The following is an 18,647-nucleotide window of genomic DNA, read 5'->3' on the forward strand; positions in this document are numbered from 1 at the left end:
GTGATTTTCTCCCTTTCTCATCCGTAGCTCATTCAACTAACCTCAAAATACATACTAAAATCTTACAAATTGCGAATCTTTCATTGAATTGCACGAAAATGCAGCCAATTGAATCGAATTATACTGGATCACGACACGGTCAACGATCGATCCTAATAACCTCGTCGCGAAGAATTTTTCATTCCATAATTAATCCTAACACCACTAAAATTGAGACGATAAATTTGCGTATATATTCGTGATACATGCGACGAGTGCCGAAGAGTAGCAACGAGGGCGCTCCGCCACACAGCAGTACAATGCCTTTAAAGACGTTTATCCTGCTTCTTCACTCTTTCTGTAGTTTAAAGCAATGTCTTTTTCGCTGTATATCCATATGCAGTTAATCCTATATCTCTTATACGCATGGCCCATAACACAAACTCATATGCATACGTATGCGCGAGTTCTTCATCGGGTTGAATTCCAAGCACTCCGGTCTCTCCCTCTCTCGATCTCTTTCTCTGTCTTTCAACACACAGCCGCGTATGCGTTTCTACTCAGGACCTACCAGTTTCTATTTATATACATGCAGCGTATTCGCCGTCAGCGAGACCTTGTGCTTCGCGCTCGAAGTATTCCAGCGTGTATTTGCCAATCCTGCAATCTCAACCACTTCTCCACCTCTTTGCAGAAACTCTCTGCCAGCCAGCCAGTCTCACTTCAAACTGATTATACAAATAATACGATGCAACATAACCTCGTGTCTGTGTTCACGGTCAAACGTGTCACACACGGGAGTTCCAAAAAAATGGCGATTTAACATGATCGACGACATACGAAAACAATTCACTTCTGCGGATGAGTTTGTTCCGGCATTGAACAAGATTTGGACACATTTTATTCGACTTTGTATAGCTACTATAATGAGCGACGTTCTATGCCTAAATATATAGAACTTTACGATTTACGGAAGAATAAATTGATCCGAATGGGGCTAAAATACGATCGGAATGCATGAATAATATTCCGTAGCTAAATAATATAAAGCGAGGTATATTCGTGTGCTGAACAGTTTCGAATAGGAAACACTTGTACGTCATTGGCGATACAAAACTATTATGAAAAATATTAGAAAGAATGGCATGTTGACGTTAATAGCTTATAGAAACGTCGTTCTCGGAGCACGCGCGATTATCACTCGTAATAAGAACTCTCATGTAGACACTTCACAACCCCATAAATCTTACGTGGTTTATCGAGCTTTCACGCGAATCATACGGTGCTTTGAATCGTGACTTGAACAGCTCTGCCATACGTGGATGTCACGATTCATCTTTCAGAAGAGATATTTCTAAAAGGGACTTTCTGTCAGTTTTCGAAACGTTTTCGGTCCAAATTGTTACGTTCGGTCGTTCGTGTTCGCTGTTCATTGAATTTATTCGATTCGACATTTTTTCAGCGAGTTTTATTGTTAACTATACATTTTTGAACCCCTATCGCCGATTGAAAGTTCACATTTGTTCTCTAAGCATCGTGAAAAAATATAAACATAAAAATGCATTCAGTTCCAGTCTTTTTTAATAACTTTTTTTAAAATTAAAAATATCAAAATATTTGAGATTTATTATCTCATGCAGCCTTCAGACCATCGCGATCCATATTGTGCTGCCATCTGCCATCTTGTGACCGTGACTCACATTTCTTTGTTTCGAACGTTTAGAACCCTCCATATAGGATTGTATTATTCTCTGACGTTTTCGGTAGTGTTTCCTTTCGCACAATCCCAAAACACAGTCGGTCGGAATCAAACAATTTACCGTTGGCAGTTGTAATATTTCAGCAATAAAAATGGGTGAAGCAGTTGCACAAATATTCAACGCTTTTCAGGATCACTTGAACAATGAACAGGAATTACGCGAGGTAGGTGGCATGTGCTATTGCGATGGGAAAATTTGGTCTTAATCCTTCGTGGAGGTTATGTTTGAATATTTATGCCTGAAGATATGCCGGTCCGGTACGTAAGTAAATAAATAATTGAAAAACCATCCAGAAATTTACGAGTTTTCCTTGTCCTATTTTATTCATTCAACCCTGTTAAATCGTATAAAAGATTTTGTGTATATTGAAAATATTTCATGCAATTATATCCGGTTTTGTTGATTGAGTGTATGAATAATGGACTCGTTAACGAAACTAAAATACCCGGGCTATTGAAGTGATGGAAAATGTTCTTTTGTTCTAAGGAAATTCGAGTTATCGTAAAGGAAATCGAGAAGAGCGGTAGAGACATTCTGATGATACTACAGAATATACACAACGAGAATGCTATGGAGGAAAATATAAGTATGCTTGAGTCGTGCAACAATACAAAAAAAATCACTTAAATCATCGTAGCGACTACAAAGGGTTGTTACAAATTTTATAACATTCAAAAACGAGATGATCGAAATCCTACCAAGGTCTCAAAAGTATTTTAGCTCAAATAAAATTAAGCTGAAATCACAAATTCAATTCACTCAAAAGATACTTCAGAAAGTTTTTTTCCAACCATCAAAGGAAAAATTCAATTCAATGAAGTTGGAAGTTATTGTGCTCTATAGGATGATGGACAATATTGACGTAGGATCTCAAAAATATTTGTTTCTTTTTCCCTAGTAATAAGTATTACATTCCTGGTGACCATATTCCTCATTTTTATTTACTTTTATAACCCTTGAACTTAAGGATGTAGATCGGTAATTATTGAATTCGAAAGAAAAAAAATATTTCTATTTTATTTACCCAATCAGAACTGAAGTAGCTTCAGCCTGTGGAAAAATGGCAAAAAACTTTTCATTGTTGACTGGGCATGCGATGAAGAGAACTCTGTTCCTTTTCATTTTTCACTACAGTTGCAGAAAATGCAAATGTTATACATATTTTGCATTTTGTTGTTTTCCAGTAATTTCACAGTATTGCGTCAAAGCCCGTGAGATTTTTGAGGACGTTCGCAAACAGTATGCCCAACTGGCTGAAGTAGTGCCCAAAGACCAATACTATCGTTTTCACGATCAATGGCGTTTCGTGACCCAAAGACTGTGTTTTCTGGCTTCATTGGTTGTTTATCTGGAAGTCAAAGTCCTTGTCACCAAAGAAACTGTTGCTGAAATTTTGGGCGGTAAGGATAAAAAAAATGACTTCAAACAATACGAGTTCAAAATAGAATGGTAAAAAGAAATGAAGTGTTCTATTGCATTGCAGTGAAAAACAACCGAGAGGATGGCTTTCATTTGGATCTGGAAGAATTCCTCATGGGATTGCTTCAGTTATCCGCAGAATTGGTAAATTCGAAATAACACTTTACTACCACTTTACTATCCGCAGTTATCATGATATAAAATTGTTTCAATTAACAAAATTGATTCCAGAGTCGCTTCGCTGTGAACAGTGTCACTTGCGGAGACTACAATCGACCGATAGAAATTGCTCGATTCGTTAACGAGCTTAACGCTGGATTTCGTCTGTTGAATCTGAAAAATGACCATTTCCGCAAACGCTTCGATGCTCTCAAGTACGATGTGAAAAAGATAGAGGAAGTCGTTTACGATCTCAGCATACGTGGTCTCAAACCGACCACCCAACCAGCACCCCCGGCTGCTGAATAAACAACGAAAAACCTGACCTTATGCCCACAAACCCAGTATGATTAATTTTGTTAAATTTTCATTATTATAACTAACATTATGACGCTCAATACTTAAGTATTTGTAATAACTTGATAATTTAAAACACTATTGACATTCCATTGACCGATTGGAAATTTCATTTTCAAATAATTCTCCATTCCTCATGACGCAAAAAATTCAACACCGAACGAACGATTCTTCAAAAAAATTAACATCATAGAAGGGCGAATAACGATATGGAAAAAATAAGTGCTTCTGCGATAGGAATGTACGCAAAAAAGCGTACATTTCGATAAACAAGAAAATTACTTTTTTCAGAATTAAAGCAGATCCAGTACGAATATTTTCTCAAATTTTGACAATAAGTTCAAAAAATATGTTAATCATTGAAATCCGATAAATACAAAAGCCACATAAACATTACTGAAAAATAGAACAGAACTGCAAAGATTTTTGCGCCATTTTGCGACCTTCAATATCGTTATAAAATGAACTTAAAAACTGTACGACATCGTCATGAAGTCTCATAGAAAGTTATTTTTATAAAATGTGCAAGTAAGTGAAAAAAAGTCCATTCCAACTTTACCTTCGGCAGGTTATGTGCGCGCATTAATCGATTATAGTTTGACCTCTCGCACAGTCACAAGAGTGCCAGGTTATGAAGCCTCATTTATTTTTCCGAAGGTGTTATATACATGGATGCTGAAAGGAAATAAAAGGGTAGGAAACGGAAGAGGATTGGTGTTGGTTGGAGAGTCGGTGCACCCCGCAGTTGGCATCGTTGTCGCATGGTGCGGGGTTTGAAAAGAAAGTGGTAGAAAGGGCGGGCGGGGGGGGAGGGAGGGAAAGAGAAAGAGGAAATGAGAGGCCACGCGGGTGAATAAAGCGCGAAGCGAAGGAGTTCAGTCTCGAAACGAGGTTGCGGGTGATATAATCATCGTCATATGGAGGCGAGTTGGGCGCCGTGTTGGGCGATTGTGCCTGCACGGACGCCTCCTTAATACAAAAAGCAATAATTTTGGTTCGAGTTGAAAAAATAATAAAAAGGGAGCTGCGGAAATAGAGACAAAGAAACTGGACAGAGGATCGATTGAACAGTGAAGAGAGGAATAAAAACTTGTTCATTGAGTAGAGAAAAAAATTGGAAAAATCGCGAGATTTTCAATCAGGAAGTATAAAGCCGAGTTCGCGGATGTAGAAACAACGTGAGAGAAGAGTCGTCTAGTGGTTAAATAGGTTGATCGATCGACGGTGGTGTTGTCTATGTGAGGACACAAGTAAAACTGGTGGCGTGTCGAGCTATCACCACAGAAACACGAATATTCCCTAACCCAACTGTTTTTTTCCGTACGCTCTCGGGGTGCGGAATTCGGGGACACTTATGCATCCTTGATATCGTTATATGGGTCAAGCCAGCCCGGCAACCCAATCAGCGGATTTTCCTAGGCCCTTCTGTCGCAAAGACGACCGACCCCTCTTATGTTTATAAGAGTCTAGCCACGAGATTGCAACAACGCCCCACTACTCACAGCCGACCATAGCCCCGTGACCCAATCAGTAACGTAGCTGTTTGTACAGATCCAAAGTAAAAAAGAAGAGAATAAGAGAATCGAAAGTTCAAAAGAAGAAAGCACCCTTGTGTGTTCTTCGTTATCTCGGTATGGCAATCCCGTAGCTTTCCACGTGCGAGACTCATTTTATCCTTCGTTTCATAACCTTTTTCTTGCTTTTTACCTCTTTTTATTATTCGATTAAAGAAAAAGTATTACCCCCTTAAGAAAAGCGGACTAGCACGGCTATCGATTATTAGCTTTTCTTCTTTTATACCACGATCAAGTATTTTTCGTTGTCGGAGAATCCGATAATAAAAAAAATAATAAAAACACTATTTTGCACGTCGCCCGATATCGAAGTACATACCCGCATAGATGTGTCCTGCGTGTGACTCGCGTTATTTCGTGTGTACAAACGAGTGTCATAATAAAGAAAACTGTGACATATCGTATCTTCCTTTTCTCTTCGCTATGAGATTAACGTGAAAAATAAAAGTAACGGTGAGAAAGTCGATAAAAATTCGTACGAAAAAATGGCGTCGTGCAAACCACCGGAAATGAGTTACACGTGCGAGATTTGCGGTCTCGAAGGCTTCAACGACGAGGAAATGAGATCTCACATGGTACTCTATCACCTTCAGGGCGCGGCGAATTGTCCTTTTTGCGACCTCGGTGAAATATCCCCAGCTGAAATGCTCGTTCATGTCAACAGTGCACATTTGGATTATCTTACTCCCAGGTACGTGAAAAATCAGGTTTTGTAAATTTATCCTAAATCCTCGGAGATTTCATTTTTTTATGTTTATTTCAAATTCGATTTACGGGCATTCCTCGCATCAAAATTTCGTACACAATTTACACCATTTTTCGAACTAACGTCCATTCACTTTGGGTCAAATTCTTTGTAAGCATTTCAACAGAATTCTGTGGTTTTTTTTTACCAAATAAGCGTTTGGTAACATAAACCATGTTTAGATTTTGATGATTCGATTTTTAGAACAGTCCGAATAATCGACACAAAGGAATCTCGCTGTACCGAAAATGACGACAGATATTCTTGGAATATATAAAACAGGAATTTTAATAGAAAAAAAATGTTATGTGTTCGAGAGTCAAAGAAAGAATTGGCTCAATCAAAATTTCGTGCAATTTCCTTTGTATTTGAACATCCGTTATTTTTCATTCACAAACGGCATCTTGCCGCATAGTAGTACGAAGAAGAACGAAGAGTCTCGATTTACAAAATCCGTGAGCAGCTGTTCGCTGTGTACATCCCCACTTTTAGCCTCGCTCGAATTTCCCATCGCACACCGGATTCGAGATTCGAAACATTAGCACATACAACAGTGTGAGAACAAGTTTCGTGTCGCGAGGTTCCAAAACTCGAATTCCATTGAAAAATGTAACGGTTATTGAGAATACGGTGCTCGAGAAATTTCTGAATCGAATTTATTAAAATATTACCGAGTTTTCTGTAGACTGTAAAACTTCGTACTGCGAAAAAGTCGACAACGATGAAACGCTGACGGATAACCAATATATATGTGACAAATTTTTGTTCAACTATCGTCCTACAATTATTTTGCAACGGACTTTTCAAACGGTCTTATTTCAGTACGCCGGAAAACGACGTGATGGCGTTCATCGACGACGACGGGAGTCTCGAGGAGCATCGAAAAGAAGATTGTCGTGGCCCTTCGTCCGCCATGTCTCTGAGACCACCGCATTTCCAGAACGGTTGGGGTAATCCCTCGAGCGCGCACAGATCGCCTGTGGCAAGAAAGTCGGAAAGTCCTTTGCCGCTCGTTAATGTAAACAACAACAACAATAACAACAATCCGGCTAGTTCTGGCAACGCCGCAGCTGGCGCTGCTGCCGGCAACGTCAACAATGCCGGTAATAAGTATTGTTTCATTCGAAAATAACGGTCTTTTCTTTCTGCACGAAAAAATATTTATTTCCGAATCGTCAGAAACGATAACACATCGATTCCAAAACTCGTCGCGACCCCTTCAAATAATTTTTTCGTACACAACGAAATCCTCTTTTGTGCCAAGTGTCGAAATGTCGCAACTGTTTTTTTCGACAGGTTCATCCGTTCCGGAGAGCGCAGCGGGCCACGGGTCGCCATTACGTTCGGGTTTGAATCTGCAGCTTCGTTCTCACGCGTCCCCGAAACCACCGATCCAAGAGTGTCCAATGTGTCCGTACAGCTCGGACAGTCCGCTCAGACTCGAGGAACATATCAACCGGCAACACTTTGACCTTACATCGCCGTCCTTTCCACCCGAGGAGTCTCCACCTTCCCGGGAAGGTGTTTTCAATTGTCCCTTATGCATAACGTCGTTTCCGAACTCCTCCGACCTCGAATTACACGTTAATATCGAGCACAAGGATATTTTGAGGTACTTTTAAATCACAAAGAAAAATATATCGGCGTAACCCCGAAATAATACAACGTTTCGAGTGCAGTGCAGAGACGGAAATTTATTAATTTTTTATTTCATTCAACATTTTCCATGAGAAAAAATTGCCAGAGAAACGAGTCAACAACGAAAAATGATTCTTTAAATTTAAATTTTTTCTTTTTCATTTATAAATTTATAAATTAATTGAGCAAGTTAAATTAAATGTTTTTATCGACACAATTAAAATGTTTTTATCGACACAGTCCAGCGAACGGTATGACATCGCATTCGGATATGGCGTCGAGCGGTGGGAGCGACGCGACGCCGGCGTGTCCAGTTTGTCTGAGCACAAATTTCAAAAACAACGAGGAACTTACCATCCACATAGAGGAACATTTTACCAAAAAAAGTACACCGTCCCCGGCAACACCGGACGCTTCGACCGATCGGCTGTTGGCGCGTGATATGGAGAGACGGGAAAAAGAAGTTCGAAGACTGAGAGAACAGAGGGAATTTGAGATGCTCAGAGCGCAATACGGCATGGACAATCAGGGTAACTTCCGCGAACAAAGCGTTACGAACATGCAGCGAGCCGTTTACGCTGGTGAAATGTCTGTTGCTGATTATTACGAGAGAAATTTTGAACTGAGGGTCGCCGAGAGCAGCGGAATCGACGACGGAAGCTCGTGCACACGTGGTCAGTTTGTATTTTTCAAACAACTGTCAATTTCTCACTGTCCGTCGCTTCGTGTTCCTGATGAATCCATTTTTCTGAAACTTTCACTTTTTTAACCCCTAAAATAAAAAATAATGCAAAATACTCGATTTTTTCTTTTGTTTTCGAGAAAAAATTCCACCGATAAGCTTTCAAATGAAAAAACGTCAAATAAGAATGAAATGGCGTACGTCGCTCCGTCGTACGGTGTCAGGAAAAATCGAAATACTGTACTTGGTGAATTTTTCTACACAGGTTTGGTGCCAAAGGTTCGAGCGGTTAGTCAAGCGTGCAGCAACGTCATAAACACGTGGATGTGTTCGACCGTGGATCATTACGGCTCGACGTACGGCGACAAAGGCTGGGGCTGCGGTTATCGAAACATGCAAATGCTCATATCGTCGCTTCTACAACACACGGGTTACAACGAACTTGTTTATCGTGCCTGGAGCTCGGGATGCAGCAGCTCGACTGACAATCCGTTGAGGAGCTCGATGCCGTCAATATCGAGATTACAACGAATGATCGAATGGGCATGGGCACAGGGCTTTGATGTTCAAGGGGCCGAACAGTTGGGAGGGAAATTAGTCAACACGAGGAAATGGATCGGCGCGACCGAGGTCGTAACGCTTCTATCGAGTCTAAGAATAAGGTGCGCCAATTTTGACCTTCCAATTGGTTATTTCACCTTGTCGTCCGACTCGCATTCTAACAATAATTCTTCGTTTTAAGATGCCAGCTGATAGATTTTCACAGACCTACGAGTCCCGATGGCGGACATCCGGAAATGTTCAATTGGGTCTTGCAGTATTTTCAAAAATGTGACGACTTCAAGCCCCCGCTTTATCTGCAACATCAAGGTATTGATTCGCACTCTCGTTCAAAACATAAAATGCTGAATAGGAAAATCATTTGAGCAACTGACTCTCTTGTGGTCCGAATAAAGGTCACAGTAGAACGATTATGGGAGTAGAACAATTGAGAGACGGTTCGATAACGATGCTGGTACTCGATCCGAGTCACACGCCCGCGCAGATGGGCCAATTCAACAGTACGAGCAGTGCACCGAGCGCGATGCGTTTAGTAAGAAAATCGACGGCGGCGATGAAGGCTCGACAGTACCAGGTGGTAGCGGTCACCGGGATCATGGACACGGAATCTCGTTACCAAGTGAGTTTGAGCTCGCCAAATGAGTTGAGGAATTTGCTCAAAAACCGGCGTTTTTCTCTTCTAGGTTCGCTAATTTTTTTTATTATTTTCAATGCTTCTTCCTTCAGCTGAGCAAAGTTCTGGGTTTGATGAGAATTCCAATGGAAAGGTGAGAGTCGGCAGAAATCAGATGTACGTCGGGAGCGTGCCGAGGATCAACAATTAGAAAAAATAACGCGCGCATTGAGGCTGTTTTTCAATACGTTCCCGCCACATGATCATCCGGATGTTGAATGGGGAATAATAAATTAGTGTTATGTCATTTAAAGAATCGACGAAGTCCCGTTTTAAATAGGAGAGAAATCGGATGGACTAGCACATGACTCGCTTGCATATTCTTCACCGGAGCTGGCCTCGGTTTCGGAAGAGCATTAAATGTACTGGATCAGTTAGCCGAAGCGAACATTACGTCGTAATATTTCGACTCTAACGGATAACGTTGAAGCATTTGCTCTGTCACGGAATAGAAAATTCCGACGCCGCAGCAATGTCAACGTAACTCGACGTGAGTTGACGAGGGATGTCAAGAAATTCCGTATAGCTGTGATGTTGCGTCGTTTATCCTCATTAATTAGTCTTCGAATCGAATATTCACTCTCGAGACAGAAGACGAATAAAACGAGAGAGGAAACGCTTCGATTTTCGTCAATTTTTCTCTCCGTACTGTTATTATGAAATAACATTTAATTAATACATGTATACGGCTAAACATACCACCTTCATTTGTTCGCTTTATTTGATTTCTTTTTGGATTTGAGGTGTTGAGGATATTTGCGAGAATGAACGGTCAGTAACTTTGGTAAATTCATTATTCAGTGTCGCGTTGGGAGTTTAATTGATTGGAAAACAACGACATTTTTTTTCAGTTCTTAATTTTCAAAGGGAGACAACAGTATTTTTGCTTATACTTTCATTTCTCTATTTCAAATACGAAATCAGTCAAAATTTTGCTACGAAAATAATTAAATAGCGACAAAATACAAATTTCAATACGATACTGTAGCTCTAGAGGATGCAAAAAAAACTTCAATCGACCAAGACTACGACTTTTGACAAAATGACTCCCCCGACAATGTTTTGTCGACTGCTTTGTTCTGCCACCGTACAAGAAAATCTTCATTCGTAATCCTTCTCCTTCTCTCCTTATACCTTTACGCTGCAACAAACTTCCTTTGACAAATGTGTGGAACGATGGAGCTCGTTCGTAAGAGAAGAAAATTTCAAATTCTGGATTAAATACGAAAGAACATTTCGATTATAACGAACATTAATATAATAGACGGTGACATTATGTGGTCCGTATGAAGTACAATTTGTGTTTCGTACTAAACGATGCAAAAGATATGAAAAAGAAAATAAATGATACATAATTATATATTCGTACTAATGCAGAATCAATCGAATTTCGTGTACTCACGAGTGATGTGTCCCTTATTTTTAAGTACACCGAAAATTGCTGTGAAAGATATAATTCAGTCCATTCCTATGAATATAAATATATATATATATATCGTCGCAGCTCGTCCGACATTTGAAATCTCCCTATCGCAAATATATATTTACATACACGCAAAGAATGTCTCTTATTGTTGACTCGAAAAATCAAGTTTATTATCAATGATATTAAAATAACGAATTACGAATCTAAATATATCGCTCAATAATCGGGCTCTTCGGAGAAAAAAAAGCGTTTCAATGGAATATTCTCTCTATTATAAATACACTTTGTGCAATTACATTGAAAATAAAAATCGTTTACTATATTTATGCCAGCGTCGAACGGAAAATACAGTGACACTATGGATAGTTAATACCTTTGTGTATATAAATATAATATATATCAATATGAATGTAGATGTACGATCACACAACTGAATATTCAAAAATTGTGGCGAGGATGATTCATTAAGATTTTATATAGCTTTCGACAAACGAACGTACATATGAAATGAATATTTCATTATATTTATGTATAACTCAGAAAACAAAATGCACCATTCATACGCATAAGTATAGTCTTTCCACCTGCAGACTACCACCACTAACGCCACAGTCTTAAATACATAAATATGTTTCTATAGAATGTATTTAATTAAGATCATTGGCTCATTGGAAAATATTGTACGCACGGTTAATGAATAATTCTGGGAACGAATCTTTTTGTGACACGAATATAATCTTATTCAACCGCTACAATGTTTGTCGGTTTTTGGAACAAAAAAAAATATATATGATGCGCTTTATTAGAAATTCTCATGAAAAATGATACTTTCCACAATTATTTCATCTCCCAAGAAAAATGAAGTAATAATCATGTCAAAAGTAAAAGAGGTGATATTGTGAATTTACCACGCTGAAGTTTCCAACGTTGGAGTCCAACAAAATGAACGAAAAAAACGTTTGTAATTCACCAATTTTTTATTTCACGAATTGTTGGTGCCGCTTGAAAAACTATGAATCGCAAATTTGGCAGGGAACAAAATAGGAGAATTACTAGAATTATTGGAGAGTTTTTTTCGATCATTTCGTTGGACTCCAATGTTGGAAATTTCAGCGTCATGTGAATTTCAAAATCTTCTTTCCAACATACTAATAATGAAGTTGCTCACCGAGGCTGGCCTACTGAAAAAAATAGTTTGGGGTGTCAGGAATAAAGGACAGTTTTCATTGTAAGATTAGATGTCCAAGTTCGGACTAAGACTTTGGAATATTATCTGCTTAACACTCAGATTATTCATTGTTTCAAAAGCATCTGTCAATCATTCCTGGCAGCGGTGATTACTTTCCATTACTCAGGGTAATAATGATAAAAAGTGTTGAAATTTTTGTCACATTTATTTACAAGTTTATTATAATTACGAGTATCTTGTTTTTACTTTGAAAATTACAAAAAAAAATGCTATATCGACACAACTTAAACACTTGTACATTGGACCAGCATTGTCCATTCAGAGTTTTAGAATGTTTATTCCGTGAAATTAAGTGTGGAGAAAACGCAATTTCACTACATTTGTTGTAAAAAATTGCGTTCACCGGTTGCCATCACTTACATTTCTTTATTATTTTTTTTGAAAGTACTTCACTTTACAAATAATCAAGATCAACGAGAGTTCCTAATAATTCTACTTGAATACTCAATTAAATGTTGAAACCGAGATGACGCATACAGGCTTTGTGAGCTTCTATCAGATGTCCACATTCTGCCTCACCTTTTTCAATAATGCTGGAAAACGAAGAAACAGTTATGAATCGTTGCATCATTCACCATCATCTTGTTTCATAATTCTCAGAGAAGAACGTAAAATTAGCTGTATGAATCATCATCATTCCGCTAATTGAGATGTTGAACGTGAACTTATCAACCGTCTTCACAAATATGTGATCAATACTATTTTGGTTTTAATCTTGTGGTGGTCATAACCTTAAATTTCTAACAATCATTTCCTTACCATTTATCTCGAATTTGCTTCGTTTCGGGACAAGCACAACAGGGCTTCAGTTTTTTCTTCTCCTCCTCGACCTTGACTTCTTGTGTTTTGGGTGCTGTGTTTCCCATTCTATAATTTTTTCTCTTCGCTTTGAGGAAAAACCAATTACCGGCAAACTCTCGTGATTCGGACGGTGTTCTCACTCAGATCGTAACGTCTAGCAGACACTATTCGAGTTTACAGAACTACAGAAGTAGAATGAAGAATAAACACAAACGGAGAACGAACGCGTATATGAATTCACTCGACATTCCCGTCCATCTTGTCAAAAGATGGCGTTACTGAAAACTTCTTATTAAAACACGATTGAGTTACTACGTAGACACTTATTGCACATGTAAAAAACGGACATGATGGTCGCTGTTTGTTGCAGTGTGTGGTGTGAAACAAATCGCAGAAATAATCGAGTTGGGAATCTAGTCCTGCCATATATTTTATGTTTAGCTTTGGAGCGTGAGACTGAGATATCATTCCGATTCAGATCTCCGCGTCCAGTTCGTCCTCTAGAATCGCAGCAAAGCGCTCGCATTAGATACTATTTGACACACGACACACGGTAAGTGAATTTATCACATGTTGTTGATGAACGACCATCGAGTCAGTCCTGTGGCGTTTTGGAGAATCGTATCAATTAATAAATTGCATTTTCTGATCACATGAATCACTTGATCACATGGTCATAATCATAGTTTGCTCGATATCATAAACAGTTCCATTAATCGTAGAAATTAAAATGAGATACCTGAGTTAGAACTCAAAATCGAGTTTTGCTCGAAGTTCATAGCCTTCTCTCAAGCGCCCCAGATTTTTTCCGCCACAAGTGTTGATTTCGAGTTGCCATCGTTAGTTATCACCGTTCGTTAACACAAATCGCTTTCGTTTCGTGCTTTTTCACTCTTTATTATTATCTTATCCTCCCGATATATTTGTCAGATATTTTAAAGATAAATACAGTTCGACAAAAGGGGATTCACTTTTCTGTTATCAGAACTATCAACTTTTCGATCCGTATCGGTTTCTAAGTTGTTTCATTCCCATTTTTGTTTTGATGCCTTTAATAATTTGTGTTAACTCTCCCCGTACGGCGTTTTCGCAACATCGTGCGCGTGCACCCTGGATTATTAAAGTGTCAACAATTTACCACATTTTTTTCTCAACTTTCATGAGCATTATTTGGAATCTGGAATCGTTTTCGTTCGTATAAATATGCAAATTTTAATTGTTAGTTTTCAATTGTTATTCTCTGCATTGTTGCTGTCATTATTTTGTTTGCAATTCATCACCAATACTAATCACTCGACTTTTCCGAGAATTCTTCTGGAATGGCTTGGCAGAAACTCGTATCTTTTTAGAACGCTCGGTAGAGCCTTGAGTCAAATACTTTCTGTTTTTATTCGTATCGAGGTCGTCAGAGTCGCGACACGGGCGGGAAAATCGTTTTTTTTTTAAAAAGTTTTTCGTGTATCACTAAAATTCTGAGAATACGTGCGGTTTGCTGTGATAAAGAATTGAAGTTGTTTGTCGTTTTTCACCACAAATATAAATAGTCGTACAAAATGCCGGGGTTTCTAACCACAACCTTGATGTGTCATTTCTTCCTGAATCTTTGCTTTGAGGTTTCTCTGTCTGCATGGGTCTGACAAAAATGATCGATATTATCATGAAATATGAAACAATTTCGTTAAAACGTGTCTAGCCTGATGGGTTCAGTTTCCAGTGCAGAAAAAGTAATAATGCCGGTGACCCGTGAAATGGTGCAGCAGATGGTCGACGCGGACATGGTTGTCATCTTTTCCAAATCCTACTGCCCCTACTGCAAGCTTGCGAAAGAGGTAAGACGATTTTTTGTTTTTTCCACTTCCTCTATTGTCCCGAAAACTTTATCGCTAAGAGTGTATTCGGCTGTTTTTCGGCTTTTTTTTTTAAGAACGATTTTAAAAACGGATTTTTTAATCCACTTCCGATTTCCAAAATTTCGATAGCACGTTTTCAATTAATATCGAAATTTGTATTTTTTCTTTATTCGATTGATCGATCAGGTCTTCCAAAAAATGAAACGACAATTCACAGCCATCGAATTGGACCAACGCGACGATGGCGACGAGATTCAAAGCGTGTTGGGCGAAATGACCGGGGAAAGAACCGTGCCCCGAGTTTTTGTCAACCGTAAGTGTCTCGGGGGTGGAACTGACGTCAAAAAATTGTACGATTCCGGGAAATTGGAGGAGATGTTCCCAGACGCATAAAGATAGCGCGAAATTAACCTATAAATAACGAATTGTTTTGTAATATCGAACACGATTTCTCGTCCGTTATCCGCAACTATTATTTAACGAATTATGTCTGTAACTTATTAATATTATGATTGAGTAATAAAAGCACAAGTTATGAAAAAATTTTAAATGAACCACTGAAAACCGTACGCGTGTTTCTATCCACGTGGACCAATGTCAACGTCGCCATTATTTTTGGACAGATGATCGTCGAGCCAAAAGAAAAAGCCACACATATAACCCAACCTGCCGGAAGTGAATATACGGTTGCCGAATAAATCGTCACTTTTCCGTAACATTGTTAGTTGCATATATACATAAATGCAACGTCGTAGCGAATCACGTCCAAAGTAGAATCGTGTGGGCCAGCACTCAGTCGACCTATAAATACCGCGGGAGTCGAATCATCGCTGTCGTTCACGCATCCCGAGTTTTCATAAAATCGATATTCTCACTTTCTCGCTCAGAGGTGGTAGAAAATAAAAAAAGAAGTGAAGCAAGAAACCTTCGCGATGGATCTTTTCGCATGGCGAAAAACGTTCATATACATCTTGACGTTTCTCGCATACGCTTGGTCCGGCTACGGCGCCGGTTTACTCGGTAATCTACGAGATGCTGTCCTAACCGCGGAGACTATATTCGGCGATTTTTTTCAAAACGCTATAACCGTGGCACGCAAAATCAAAGATATTCACGAAGTTTTTGATGCCGCGGTCGAAGAAACCTGCGTTTTCGAGTGTCCTGGAGGTGAGAGTGTTACAATTACTAATGCACGAATAGTACGATGAATCTTCAACGTATTGATCTTGGAACGGGGGAAAACGTAACCTCAAAATGTGTTTCTATGGTAAAATCGATATCGTAGATCCCTGTAAATACGTGTTATCCAGAACTTTTCAGAAAACGTGAAAAAAATTCATACGAAAAGCGCAAATTGTGTCGCTGTTACACGCGGTCATGCACAATTTTAGCAATTTGCTGACGATTGTTCATTGTCATTGTGGGAAACGTTGAGTCATCCTCAACACGAATATCCCATTTTTTTTACAGACGCTGAAACGATATATTATCACTAATAATAATGATAATGGGTGTTCAACGAAAATAAATTTGTCGTTAATTTCAGGCGTTACGCCAAAGCCCGATCGAACTCACACGCCTCGGAGCAACGGATGCGGACCTCTTGGGTTTGAGGTAAAATTTTCGAAAGCGTTTGACTTACCGACAGTCGGTAATTTTCATATTTCAATGCGATTTCAAGAGTCTCTTTATATTTTCGAAGGGAAAACATTTATTGACAATTCGTACGATATTTCTCCTCGCAGATAAGCCAAGAGTATCTTCCTCTGACGGAAATGACTAAATGCTGCGACGTTCATGACATTTGTTACGATACTTGCAACTCCGACAAGGACAAATGTGACCTTGAATTCAAACGATGCCTGTACAAGTACTGCGAAGGTTACCAAAGCACGGGAATGACGATAGTAAACACTTGTAAAGGGGCAGCTAAAATGCTGTACACAGGCACAACAGCACTTGGCTGCAAAAGTTACGTCGACGCCCAAAAGGAGTCTTGCTATTGTGGGGATAATAACAAGTGGAATAAAAATCGAAAGAATAAATGGAGTGGTGGGGAATTGTGATGAACGGATTACTTTGTACACATAGCTATTGTAATAAGTTTCGACGTAAAAAAATATTGAAACGACGCTAAAAGTCGCAGCGATTTTGTAAATAAAATAACCCTACGGAACAGTTTTTTTCATAAAAAAAGTATTTTTCTTTGCTTTCACGCGTCACGTCTGGCTTCGGGCCCCCTGAATGAAAATGGAACGGTGAAAATTGCTCGATAAAAATCTCGAATTGAAAATACTGTGTATCCTTAATGGTGGATTATTTATTGCACGAACTTCGATCTCGATGAGGATTCGATTGATGGGAATTCATGCGGGCCCGACGAAGTTGAATTATTTAGTGGATCGAAAGCGACTCGATTGTATTTATTGTACGCTACTGACACACAAAGTTCCGAAACAATTGAAGCGCTGGCAAACAAAAAAACAACATGGTTTTTTCTCTGGCAACATGGAAGTGTCATTTTGACGTTGCTTTTCGAGCCTCTCCAATTTAGCCTTCTCGACTATACAAAGTTGAAAAATTAAAAAAAAAAAACAAATCATTAAATTGCAAAGTTCTATGGGGCAGTAGTTTCTTATGAAAAATAAAACGTGCAATCAGCATAGTATTTGTAGCGAATTGTAAAGTCGATGTTTGAACACGAGAAAAAGTGACGCAAAAAAGTCAACGGATAATAACTGAACCTACGAAAGAAGCGAGAAAAATCGATAAAATGGGCAACGGCAATTCAGTTTCAAGTAAGCAGACAAAAGATCGCAGGAAGTCCGGGGACTATGAAAGGTAATTTTGGGCTTTGGAGCTTACGGAATTTTGGCTCTGGGTCGTAGGATCTAGAGCCACGTACGAAAGTCGTACTTTTCCAGTTATTATTGACGCGCAGCACAGATGAATCCAAGTCGAGACGTCCGCCCAATGGAAACGTCCCCGGTGCTGGTGGCGCCAACGGCGGCGGTGTCTCAAACGATCCGAAAACCGGTAAAAAAATTCCGCGAGCCACCAACCCCTTCATTATTTTCTTTCTGAAACTTCGAAGTAAAAAGCCCCGAGAAGATGTCACAGTGATTGCTCGTGTCGCTGGTAAACTGTGGACCAAAATGTCCTCCGACGAGAGAAAAAAATACATCGACCTGGCCAATGCGGAAAAGAAAAGACGAGAGGAACGCAAACGAAAACGAAAAGCAAAGTAAATCATTTCATTATCCACGACTTTTTAATTTCATCACTTTGCACGTATCAAGTACTTTTTTCTTCCTGCCACAAATTTTTATCTGTCAAATAAGAGTGGCCTTCTAATCACGATCCTTCAACATTTAATTTTGCATTTTTCAAAAGTCAAACAAGTAATATTGTCATGATAACGAATAGAAATTACAGAATTAACTATGATTTCAACGAGACAGTTTGTAATTGTGAATCTCAAACGCAGTGTCCTGAATCACTAAAAAATCCTCTTGCCTAAGTGTCGAGTGTTTCATCTGGCAATGTTGAATACTGTTTTTGTTGACATCGTGCGCATGCAATACTAACGGAAAGGAACGTTAAAAAGTTTTCCCAGAGATTGAAGCGTACCCGGAAGCGTCGAGGCGAGGATCACCGTAGAAATCATTTATCTGAAATTCGTCGTCTTTCATTGCAACTTTGACAAACAATCTCTTTCGGATATGGAAGTTGTAAAAATGGCTGGATGTCCGAAAAAAATAAAGTACGACGACC

General features: G+C 39.1%; 5 protein-coding genes across 10 annotated transcripts; all 5 read left to right on the plus strand.

Moving 5' to 3' along the window:
- The first annotated feature begins 1,700 nt into the window (after positions 1-1,700).
- trsn (translin) lies at positions 1,701-3,770 on the plus strand. The gene is made up of 5 exons (XM_043423176.1): positions 1,701-1,902; positions 2,226-2,325; positions 2,924-3,139; positions 3,223-3,302; positions 3,390-3,770. The coding sequence occupies exons 1-5, from the start codon at positions 1,831-1,833 to the stop codon at positions 3,624-3,626; spliced, it is 705 nt and encodes a 234-aa protein (XP_043279111.1). The 5' UTR covers positions 1,701-1,830; the 3' UTR covers positions 3,627-3,770.
- Positions 3,771-4,511: 741 nt separating this feature from the next.
- LOC122413067 (zinc finger-containing ubiquitin peptidase 1-like) lies at positions 4,512-11,782 on the plus strand. 3 transcript variants are annotated; one of them, XM_043423154.1, is made up of 8 exons: positions 4,512-5,939; positions 6,816-7,096; positions 7,290-7,605; positions 7,872-8,305; positions 8,579-8,975; positions 9,056-9,183; positions 9,270-9,493; positions 9,558-11,782. In XM_043423154.1, the coding sequence occupies exons 1-8, from the start codon at positions 5,734-5,736 to the stop codon at positions 9,564-9,566; spliced, it is 1,995 nt and encodes a 664-aa protein (XP_043279089.1). In that variant the 5' UTR covers positions 4,512-5,733; the 3' UTR covers positions 9,567-11,782. The 3 variants fall into 3 exon arrangements, with proteins under 3 accessions (XP_043279089.1, XP_043279088.1, XP_043279090.1); XM_043423153.1 differs by having other exon boundaries at positions 4,513-5,939; positions 9,601-11,782; XM_043423155.1 differs by lacking the exon at positions 4,512-5,939 and adding an exon at positions 6,538-6,744 and having other exon boundaries at positions 9,601-11,782.
- A 1,570-nt stretch (positions 11,783-13,352) lies between these two features.
- LOC122413075 (glutaredoxin-C4-like) lies at positions 13,353-15,427 on the plus strand. Of its 4 annotated transcripts, none has more exons than XM_043423179.1 (3): positions 13,353-13,576; positions 14,717-14,852; positions 15,060-15,427. In XM_043423179.1, the coding sequence occupies exons 1-3, from the start codon at positions 13,371-13,373 to the stop codon at positions 15,264-15,266; spliced, it is 549 nt and encodes a 182-aa protein (XP_043279114.1). In that variant the 5' UTR covers positions 13,353-13,370; the 3' UTR covers positions 15,267-15,427. The 4 variants fall into 4 exon arrangements, with proteins under 4 accessions (XP_043279114.1, XP_043279115.1, XP_043279116.1 ...); XM_043423180.1 differs by having other exon boundaries at positions 13,389-13,576; positions 14,738-14,852; XM_043423181.1 differs by having other exon boundaries at positions 13,439-13,576; positions 14,731-14,852.
- Positions 15,428-15,617: 190 nt separating this feature from the next.
- On the plus strand, positions 15,618-17,091 carry GXIVsPLA2 (phospholipase A2 group XII). Its single transcript, XM_043423178.1, has 3 exons — positions 15,618-16,040; positions 16,420-16,487; positions 16,619-17,091. The coding sequence occupies exons 1-3, from the start codon at positions 15,806-15,808 to the stop codon at positions 16,937-16,939; spliced, it is 624 nt and encodes a 207-aa protein (XP_043279113.1). The 5' UTR covers positions 15,618-15,805; the 3' UTR covers positions 16,940-17,091.
- Positions 17,092-17,601: 510 nt separating this feature from the next.
- LOC122413077 (uncharacterized) lies at positions 17,602-18,618 on the plus strand. The gene is made up of 3 exons (XM_043423183.1): positions 17,602-17,714; positions 17,815-18,117; positions 18,481-18,618. The coding sequence occupies exons 1-3, from the start codon at positions 17,647-17,649 to the stop codon at positions 18,494-18,496; spliced, it is 387 nt and encodes a 128-aa protein (XP_043279118.1). The 5' UTR covers positions 17,602-17,646; the 3' UTR covers positions 18,497-18,618.
- Positions 18,619-18,647: the final 29 nt, after the last annotated feature.

This window comes from Venturia canescens, chromosome 7, assembly GCF_019457755.1.
Source record: "Venturia canescens isolate UGA chromosome 7, ASM1945775v1, whole genome shotgun sequence".
In the NCBI taxonomy this organism is placed as follows: domain Eukaryota; kingdom Metazoa; phylum Arthropoda; class Insecta; order Hymenoptera; family Ichneumonidae; genus Venturia; species Venturia canescens.

What these genes read in the sequence shown, in the direction of transcription:
- trsn (XM_043423176.1), top strand. Translation starts at nt 1,831, where the DNA reads ATGGGTGAAGCAGTTGCACAAATATTCAACGCTTTTCAGGATCACTTG. An exon ending in TGTTGCTGAAATTTTGGGCG is followed by an intron (nt 3,140 to 3,222) that starts GTAAGGATAAAA and finishes ATTGCATTGCAG; the next exon opens with TGAAAAACAACCGAGAGGAT. An exon ending in TTCAGTTATCCGCAGAATTG is followed by an intron (nt 3,303 to 3,389) that starts GTAAATTCGAAA and finishes AATTGATTCCAG; the next exon opens with AGTCGCTTCGCTGTGAACAG.
- LOC122413067 (XM_043423153.1), top strand. Translation starts at nt 5,734, where the DNA reads ATGGCGTCGTGCAAACCACCGGAAATGAGTTACACGTGCGAGATTTGC. An exon ending in CGGCAACGTCAACAATGCCG is followed by an intron (nt 7,097 to 7,289) that starts GTAATAAGTATT and finishes TTTTTTCGACAG; the next exon opens with GTTCATCCGTTCCGGAGAGC. An exon ending in GAGCACAAGGATATTTTGAG is followed by an intron (nt 7,606 to 7,871) that starts GTACTTTTAAAT and finishes TTATCGACACAG; the next exon opens with TCCAGCGAACGGTATGACAT.
- LOC122413075 (XM_043423179.1), top strand. Translation starts at nt 13,371, where the DNA reads ATGATGGTCGCTGTTTGTTGCAGTGTGTGGTGTGAAACAAATCGCAGA. An exon ending in TATTTGACACACGACACACG is followed by an intron (nt 13,577 to 14,716) that starts GTAAGTGAATTT and finishes AAACGTGTCTAG; the next exon opens with CCTGATGGGTTCAGTTTCCA. An exon ending in ACTGCAAGCTTGCGAAAGAG is followed by an intron (nt 14,853 to 15,059) that starts GTAAGACGATTT and finishes TTGATCGATCAG; the next exon opens with GTCTTCCAAAAAATGAAACG.
- GXIVsPLA2 (XM_043423178.1), top strand. Translation starts at nt 15,806, where the DNA reads ATGGATCTTTTCGCATGGCGAAAAACGTTCATATACATCTTGACGTTT. An exon ending in CGTTTTCGAGTGTCCTGGAG is followed by an intron (nt 16,041 to 16,419) that starts GTGAGAGTGTTA and finishes CGTTAATTTCAG; the next exon opens with GCGTTACGCCAAAGCCCGAT. An exon ending in GCGGACCTCTTGGGTTTGAG is followed by an intron (nt 16,488 to 16,618) that starts GTAAAATTTTCG and finishes TTCTCCTCGCAG; the next exon opens with ATAAGCCAAGAGTATCTTCC.
- LOC122413077 (XM_043423183.1), top strand. Translation starts at nt 17,647, where the DNA reads ATGGGCAACGGCAATTCAGTTTCAAGTAAGCAGACAAAAGATCGCAGG. An exon ending in AAGTCCGGGGACTATGAAAG is followed by an intron (nt 17,715 to 17,814) that starts GTAATTTTGGGC and finishes ATTGACGCGCAG; the next exon opens with CACAGATGAATCCAAGTCGA.